Source organism: Phaenicophaeus curvirostris, chromosome 2 (assembly GCF_032191515.1).
Source record: "Phaenicophaeus curvirostris isolate KB17595 chromosome 2, BPBGC_Pcur_1.0, whole genome shotgun sequence".
Taxonomy (NCBI): Eukaryota; Metazoa; Chordata; class Aves; order Cuculiformes; family Cuculidae; genus Phaenicophaeus; species Phaenicophaeus curvirostris.
Genome location: NC_091393.1, coordinates 69,084,742 through 69,094,476, shown reverse-complemented (window position 1 = coordinate 69,094,476; position 9,735 = coordinate 69,084,742). Strand labels below are relative to the sequence as shown.

At 36.5% G+C, this 9,735-nt stretch overlaps 1 protein-coding gene across 1 annotated transcript in view; it reads right to left on the bottom strand.

The window, feature by feature from the left end:
• Positions 1 to 9,735, bottom strand: part of FMN2 (formin 2) — a 157,656-nt gene continuing 147,921 nt past the window's right edge. Inside the window, exons 18-19 of the mRNA XM_069850877.1 lie at positions 3,891 to 3,972; positions 1 to 2,464 (exon numbers count right to left, since the gene is read on the bottom strand). Coding sequence (XP_069706978.1) covers positions 2,438 to 2,464; positions 3,891 to 3,972 — 109 coding nt within the window. The 3' untranslated portion in view covers positions 1 to 2,437. The remainder of the gene's footprint in view (positions 2,465 to 3,890; positions 3,973 to 9,735) is intronic.

Genomic DNA, 9,735 nt, shown 5'->3' with positions numbered 1-9,735 from the left:
GATAATACTTTTAATGCATGTTTTTGCCCTAATACCAATTTCTTGTGATGGTTGCATAGGCAGTGTTAGTAGGAACAGGTTACGTACCTAAACCAAATGCAGTACTGAAAAACATGCACAAGCCAGAGAAGTGAGTGATACATAGGCTGATTGGGTGAAGGACTCCGAAGCTCCTCACTACCACCACCTGGGGAAAAGGCAATATTTCCACATAACTGGGAATTACTGTCACTGTGCTTCCAAAAGGCAAGGAGAGAGAAGCTGCAGTTCCACTCACCCCTTCACAAAGGTTTTTCCTTGATCACAGGAGCCTGAATAGGATGTGGTGCTTAGGGACCAAACAGATGCTAACAAACTATAGCATAGCCTGACAGTGAAGAGAGAAGGCAGTTATTTAATTATTATTCATTTTATTTTCATATAAATAAACATTCTAAAAAATTGAAATAGAAACACTAAATACAGTATTGCACATTGTGATCTTTGTTAGATGATCTATTATTTCATTTAGTATAGTAATATACATACTGTAGGTACTGAAGGGAACAGGAAGGCTACAAATGAAAACATGCTACTGTATCCTTGCACTTAGGAGCAAAGTTAAGAGGAAAAGACTATTGTTTACATAAATACAAACATGAAATTGAATCAGTGCCATTAAAATAGCTTTAGTTTTTAAGGTTTTTTCCATAACTTAGTAGTAACAGCAAACAATCTCTTATTTTCACTTCCCAAATATTAATGTTACTCCCATCAACATAAAATTTTAGAACTCCATCCCTGGTAATCTTTATTCCTGTCAGAAATTATCATGAGTACAGATTTTCACATAGGTTTGTCAGCAACAGGAGACTTGCTTTTCACACAGTGAAAAAGAACATCTTCTCTAGTGCTTGGTATACATGAAGAATAACAGATTCCTGAGGTCATATTTCACACTCCCTTTTATGACACCCTATAGCGTATATGAGCCTCTGGACAGATAGGAATGTCTCTTGATGTGCTAGATTAGACAGGGAATAACACAACCCAGCAGGTTAGAGCTCATTTGCCTTACCCCGGTGTCTTTCAGGCCCCAAGGTTGTGAGCATGTGTCCATTTCAGTTGCACACACTGTCTGCTTTCAGGGAAAGTGCGCTTTGAAAGAAAAATGTTATCAATCAGGCTGATTGGTTTTGGGCTTTTTAATTAGGACTGAAGGAAGGGTTTATTATCAGTTGAGGAGATCAAAACCGATACAGTAAATTCTGGATCGCAAATAGGAATTAAGCATGTGGTCTAAAATGGAAGCCCAGAGTCATAAACTTCAATCATAAACCACCTAGTCAGGGGCACTAAAATCCTGGAGGAAAAGTCTGCAATTCTGTTGTGTGAAATTGATGTAAATTAGTTGGTAGTCTATGTTCTGTCACTAGAATTGGCTACTGTTCTCCATAAATGTCAATCCGCACATGCATCTTTTAATGGCTTTCTAAAGAAGTTTTAAATTAACTCTAAAGCTAATTCCAAAAGGGAAGTCATGTACATGTGGCCAAAAGCCTGTCTGACTTAAATTTTCAGCAGTTAAAACTATATCTCCTAATGCTCATGTAAAAGTATGTTACTTTATATATTAACAAACTATAATAGCCAAATCTCTCTCATTCCATCATACTTCTGTGCTTTTATTTTCCTGCTGCTTTTCACCTTTTTTTTTTTTTTTTTTAATGCTGAATTTCTGACCCCCATATCACCTGGCATTCACTATCTGGCAAAAGATGAAGTAAAAGTATGCTGCCTTATCGATTTTAAGGATAGTTACAGTAAACATCTTGTTCCACAAATATTTAGTTATGGAGGGCAACCAAACAAGTTGGGAAAGCATTGATTATACTGTATAAACAGCACTTAACGGTTCAAAATACAAATTACAAATGCCAACATGAAACAGATACAAACAATTCACTAGGAGTAACATTTCTTCCCCTAATCTAAGTGCAGTGCCATGGAGTATTTGTGTTAGACGAATGTTGCCAGTAGGAATGGAAATGTTTTACTGTATCAAGTAGCATTCTTATGAAGATCAACTTAATGCAATTTTCAGCATGTTCAGAAATGATGCAGGTGCCACTTCTAATATATGCTGACTTGGCTTATCTGTAATATGCCATACCCTCTAAAAAATACCATTTTTGAGTGGCAAAGGAGACACAGAGTACAGGGAAGGTGTTTCAAGTCCATAGCTAGTATATTGCTGGGCACTCCATTAAAGTGATTGCTTTCATGAATGAATGAACAATAACACATCAATTGGCGGAAAACTCTAAAGTACAAAAAGCAAATTCAAAATGTCAAGAAATCAAATGATGAGGATGATGTAGTTTCCTTCCCCCTCTCTCCCCACACAGGCATATTGAGTTTTGGTTATCAGGTAACAATGGCTTCTGCTTTTCTTCTTTCAGATTTTCATACTTATCTTTGCTTTCTGAAAAAAATAAAATAAATTTTAAAAGCATAAATTTGAGTATACATAAGGACATGTCACACAAATACCTAAAGCACAGAAATATGTAGGCCAATGTTCAATTATACTTACTGTAGAGTTGACTTCACAAATAACTTTCCTTTGAAGCTGGAACTGAAGTAGACTGAAGCTACACACTGCTTGTGAAATATTTTTGTTTACTTTTCTTTTCACTCTATCACGTTTTCAGTAACTCAAAGTCCCAGTGTCAGTGCAAATAATAATGAAAATGATACAGGAATAATTAAGCATGTAGTTATTTCTTAAAAAAATACCTCTGTGTTTACATACAGCAAGATGTAGGTTAGATGGAAAAACACAACTCAATGTTGGCTTTAGCTTTATGTTTGCTTTTTTATTATTTTTAAATAACATCTTGATCTGTTTTCAAGCAAAATTGATAAAATAAAACCTAATTTATCATTCCTAACCAAACTGTTACTCCATTTACATTTTTTGTGGCACTAACCACAGCCAAGTCTCCCTAAATAGTCCAAAAAAGAAATGAAAAATGCAATATTATTTCTTCCTGTGTCGTATATGTTAGTTAGAAGATAGTAAATTATCACCTGCTTCATTTAAAGGATGTATCACAGTAACACAGCCATGACTACAAAGTACAAAGAACTAAATCATGCTGGGGGAACTGAGGGGAGGGGTGCCAGACAGGGACACAGACAAAAGCACATGAAAAATATCCTCTTTTATAAGATTTCACAAGTATAATTGTTGTCCAGTTGCTGCAGATGTAATTTTAATGTGAGGTGCCAGATAAATTTTCCACTAGAAGAATATTCATTTGCTGTAAAATGCATAGGCAATCATAGTGGAAAAGTTTCACTGAGTGACTAGAATTAGCCCTCTGCTATGATTGAAGTTATTTATTTTCAGGAGAACAGTCAGAGCAGAGTATTATCTTTTTCTATGGTTGCTATTCTAGATAAATCCAGATCAGTGGAACAGAAGACACTACTATTTGATACACAAAATCAACCTGAAAAATGTGTTCCTATCACAAGCCTCCCTTATATTTTGTAACTGTAGGAAACAGAGCAAATACAGACTGAATAAGCTCGAGGACTGGAAATACATTTCTACCTTCTAGTTGCATCTCACACCAAAACTGAGACAGACAAATTGTCAGAGTGGGGCAATAGTAGTACTCCGTTCTTGTTTGTGCTACGTCTATTTTGTGTATTCATGTTCATAGGCAGCATTCAAATTTGTTAATCTTAAGACCATAAACAAAAATGCTAAACATGAAAAAAACCCCAACAGAACAACAACAAAAAAAAAGTACATCAAGAACACCATACCTATAAAATGCAAAGAGAAAAAAAAAAGACCAAGTGACAGGAACAGAAGTATCATCACAATTTTTACTTACAATTCCGGAGTCGTGTTTTGGTCTTATATTGTATAGCGACTTCCCCTTTTTCTGCCTGCAGACTTCCTCTGCTTCTTTAACTCTGAAGAGAGACAAAACTTATAAATACTCCTGTAGATCAAAACTGTTTCCAAACATATGACATACAAGTTCAGGCCTGAGGATGCAAGTGGATAACTTTATCCCCCGTATCTTCATTAGCATGCTTTACAAAATAGCACTTGCACTGTGTGGTTGTTGTTGCCATACCATCAGACTCTGGCACTAACAGAGTTTACAAGGACAGGTATAATCGATGGCATAGTCAATTCCAGTTTCAAAAGCAATCACTTCTTTCTTATTTGAAGATTCAAATGTGTCAGGATTTAAAATACACTGGATAACATGAAGTCTACCTGTCAGAGTATTCATACCAAATGCTGCTAAGAAAGCTGCCTTTCTTTGTATGGCTGCTTAAAAATCATTTTTCATCCATTTCTGACCTCAGTACTCCAACTACAGTTTAACAGCATATCACAAAGCTATCTTCACTTTCACCCAATCTTGTTAGCAACATAACTAAATTTACGGTCTCCACTGTCTAACTTAAAACAAAAATGGAAAATTGCCACGGAACATAATGTTTACAACCGAGGTGGTGCATGTCACTGCACACAGCTCTCTCTTTCTGAAGCTGAAGGTGAGTAGCAAGCCTTACATGATCCCTGGGGATGAATGCACTTAGGCTGCTTGGATGTAAAGAGCAGCTTCCAGAATTAAGAGTCAACTTTCTTAGTCCTTACTGACTTGGAAAACAGTACCAAAATAGGGCCTTGTGTAATACCACCAAATGACACATATTTTTATGACACAAACATCCTTTTTGCCACACAGATACTGTGGCAAAAGTGTGAAAGTCAAAGGGCTATATTCAGAATGGGAGCCTGCCTGAATCAGTTTGGTGGGTTCAATGGCACACTGTAAAAAGTTTCTTTACCATTTTTATCCATTTTGTAGATCAGTCTTAGAAATGCACATGGTTATTGAAACACTGATGATGCAGATTTAAGCTAGGAATTCTGAGTTTCAAAGACTTACATAAACCCTTTCTATATGATGGCATTAAATAGTGTGAGGTTTAATTTTTTTTTATGAGAGATAAGAATGTTATTTATAAATAAGAAAGTAGAAAATAAAAATGTAAATCCTATATTGGCTTGCTCTTGCCAACAATATGGACTTTAGATGGTACTTACTCTGTCTTTTCATCACTATCCAACAATGGAAAAAAAGAAACAACAGTAAAATGATACTGAAGAAATGATATACCCTTGGCTGGTTCCTTGCGGTTCATCTCCAGACCACTTGCATGTCTGCAATTTCACTAAGACTACACAGGGCAATGTGAGAATCAGACTTTGCGTAACTATTATTTTTAAATATTTTTTTGTGTGTGGTAAGGGCCAGATTTTGAAAATAAGACTCCAGCTGGATCTGCTAAGCACATGAAAAAAAACCACCTTCGCATTCATCTCTCCTTTATCCAGCTTCACCAGACACACCTCATTCTTTTCATAAGTTTCAAATTTTTACTTTTAAAAATTAATTTAAACATCATTTCTTTTCCAGCACTACCAACAAGGTACTCACTTCATTTGATGGACTTATGTTTTATTAATGTAGGAAGACCTTTACATGCATGGGTGGGGGGAAAATAGGCTTTGGAATCTGTTATTTCCAAGCTGTAGCACTTTCTGTCTGACTGCAAATCAGACAGGTTGCTGCAGCATAATATAGAACAAAAATGTCAAACAGACACATAATTCACCTTTAAAACGTATTTAAATAGATTCAATAAAAGTGGCAGCCAAAATGTGGCAATTGCTTTAAATAGAACCTTATGGGAATGAAACAGAATGCAGTAAAATTCAAAGACATTTCCTTTTTCCTAAAATGCCACCTTTTCTCCTGCTTCACGTCTACTTACATCCGAAGGAGGAAAAGTATCTGTGATATGGATCTTCCCATGATCTTTTTCAGTCAGACACATTCCAACCCATCAAAAGCCACTCTTACAAAGTCGAATATAAAATAGCATGTCTATCAGAATTTGCTTACTTTCAAATACAGTTATAGCTGGTTCCCTTCACCAGTAGACACCATTTAAATAAGAAAATGAAATGTTGATTAGGAGTAAATTAGTATCAAATCCCAGGGACTTTACAAGTATTACTGAGTTTATCAAATGACTGTTTTATAAAAGCAATGTAATACATGCAGGTATTCAGACTGCTCATGATGCAAATGACAGCATATGTAACATACAAAAATATTTACCAAAACAATTCACATAGATCCAGATGTTATTCTCAGGAAATGTCAGGGAATCTTTAGTTCTAGTCTTTGTCCCAGCTAAATATGCCCTTTCCAGCATAGAGTGCCCACTGCTTGCCTAATGTACCTGTCATAAAGCAGCACAGCTCTCTGTGGGTCTCATGTTAACTCAAAACAGAAATCCTCATACAGAACAAAACCATTCACATAGTGATCGAAGTTATTTTCCAAATAGCAGGCCTTAATAAGCGTCACTGTCAGCATAACATGTCTAAACATTTGGCTTCTATTGGAGAAACAGCTACTTGGAGTAAGGCTGTCTCCCCTTGAAACAGCAGTTTACTAGTAATGATGCCACTCTGTGAGAGAGTGATTTGGAACTTCTGCATCTCTCAGATTGCACATGAAAAAATGATCCACGACCTCCAGACTGATAAATGACCACCTTAAGCTTGTGCTACCCATTTTTCTAGGATTATGTAAGAGGATCTAGTCTCACTGGTATGGTTGCGGTCCTCCAGATTTGGGAGATTTTTTAAAATTCCTTGGAGTTTGTGTCTATTTATTCATACTGATGGGAATGCAGAAGATGAAAAGCATTACTCCCTAATACATTTAAGACAAAGCTGAGAGCTAGCAGACACTCAGTTCCAGTTCTAACTGTATCACTGACTCACAGTGTGGGTTTGGGACAGCTTTCTGTCTCTTGGCCCCCATCCTGTTTTCTGTGCAGGAAGATTCAAGTGGTTAGATAAAACCTTACTGAAGCCAATACAACCTATACGTATGTTTCAGGAAGAAGCGTCCTTACAGATGTAAAGATAGCATATCAAAGGCTCATTATTAGGAGGCTTAGTTTATGACCATGTTAAAACTGGATTGTATAAATCTACAGCTGTATCTATAAAAGTCAGTAGACTGGTGAAATATAGAGACTAAGGAAATCATGAGTCTTCCACAGTGCTAAATCATAAGCCAGCAGAACTGGTATCAATTCCTAATGCACACAAGTGTATTTTCTGAAGACTGATCATTCAACTGAATTAGGATTTTAAGTGCAAAAGTAAATTAACCTAATACTTCTGGAAGAGCAAAAGGATGTGTTTTGATATGAACACCAGCACTATTTTAACTGCTTAACCTAGAAAAGCAGCTAAAATGTTACCTTGGTAGTAACAGAAACAGTCTTAATTCTTTTAAATAAAATGCATTAAAATAACAGTTAATTGCCACTGGCATTTTTTGTCAACTTCCTAGGCTTTCTCCACTGACCCTGAATGATTCTTTGTCTTCCCATCCATGAAACCAACAAGATTTAGGCAAAACTACATTGCTTCTGTCAACTCCTGCCTGATTCAAGTTCTAGTGGCAAATTCCTGAATACCTTCCTCTTGCTGTCACTTTTCCTGCACTGCTTCTCATTGACTTTAGTGATATCCTGATCAGTGTGGAGGTGCAAGATAATAACATAAGACCAAAAGGCGCAAAAATTGTATGAATGCTAGTGGATATCAGGAATACTGGGTTAACTTTTCAACTATGGTGAGTTGTTAGAGCTTCATGTAGAAATTAATGGATCTAATTCAATACTGGGAGGAGGGAAGATATTTGGAGAAAACACCAGAAGAGCTATGAATCTGTGAGCCTCCCAACAGTCACAAAAGGGGAAGAAGTTGCATATAATGACATACTTCCAGGCTCCAGGGCAAAATGACACTGCTGCTCTGCCAATGCAGAGCTCAAAGAGCATGAAACAGTTAAAAAGGCATTCCTAGGAAAGGAGTGGGATTCAGCTGTCAGTCCCTGTGGGGAAAGATGGGCTGCCACTGGGGGAGGCTGTGGAAAAAGTCTGAGGAAGGTGGGTGTTCCCCATTTCCTGAGAATTCTGACCTTTATGCAGAGGCAGGCATTTGTATAGAATGATTTATAGATTGATTTATTATTTTTACTTAAACTACTTAGACCTACACTACTAATACTTTCTGTTATAGAGGCTGTTGAGTCCCTTTATAGGGCCATTGTTCTCAAGTGCAACCAAATATGCAGAAGCATGATCCAAAAGTGGTTGAGTAAGATAAAGGTGACAAGGGACACGATGCAATCTTGAAGAAGCTAGGTGACAGAGTTAAGTTGGTAAGTGTGATGGGAAGCTTACAGTGTGCTAAGCTTCTTTGCTAGACTGATGCTTAAGCTATTTCACTTCATACTTTTCAACTGCTTCTCAAACTCCCTTTCTCTCAGTAAACTGCTTTTAGTACATTTGTATCAACCCCAATCCCATCTCATGTCAATTCTGGCTTTAAAGCAATCATATCAGTTTGATAGGAAAGATAATGTCAGCTACATTACCTTTAGCAATTTATGCCTGTTACTTCTTTTCCCAAATAATTTCTTCATTTTGTCTTAATGTGAACATAATCCCAAAACAACTAGTCTTCTCAGTCTAGATAATCAGAGAGTTAACTCTCACTGTAATGATCTGAAGAGGAGAGTTTTTTACAACAGTGGACTCAATATCAGGCCCAGATACTATAAATACTTAATGTTCGTAATATTGCTCATAACTCAAATCTAGACAAATACATCTCCTTAAATAGTAAATTTAACTAAAGAATTACTTGCCTTATGTCCGAAAGAATATACTTCCAAACAGCCCCAACAATAAGAAAGCACATAGGGAGTGTACTACAGAGGGCAATCCATGGACCCATTTAAAAAACCCAAACAAACTACAAGTGAATAAACAGCCAGTCACCTACAGAGTCCAAGAATTAAGACCTTGAAATCTGCTACCTAATAAATTCAGAGAATCTAATAATTGTATTCTGTAGAAAGGAAGTAGTTTCTTATATCCATCAAAATAAAAAACTCTTCTCCAGCACTTTCACCTCCTTCTAACTTGTATTTGTTGTGAGACAAACATATACAACTATGATTTAAAGACAGTCTGTAAGATGAATAAGCAAGTCACACTTTGGCATGCACATTGGAAAAAAAAACCAGACATCCTTATATAAAACCAAAAGACAGAGTATCTTTATCTACCTACTAGACCAAAAGCCAGCCTGGCCACAACCTTATCAAGGCTTAGAGACTTTCTGTCATTATTCAATCCATTGGGAGGGAGAACAACTTTCCTGCCACTAAACATTAATAATTTTGTCTGAAGTATCTGTGGCAGACAGATTCATTTCCTACTGGCTCCATCTAGGCTTGGTAGCCTTACACTTCACTAGCAAGCATTACATGACAAATGCAAACACAGTGAGAGGCTGGAAGGTTATATGCCCTAGATAACACAGTTGCTCACAAGAAAAATTCCATAATAAACTCAGACAGACAGCACTTTTACAATTTGACAGTATAGTTCATGAAACCCAAAAGACATTTTCCTACAGGTACTTTTTATTTTTAATGCAAAACAAAGCTGAGGCCAATACTTTTTATATGTTTAAATGCTTATTATCAGAAAAATAAAAGGAGTGTTGCCAAAATACCTTATATCGAGTGTCTGGGTTGAAGATGTTTATAG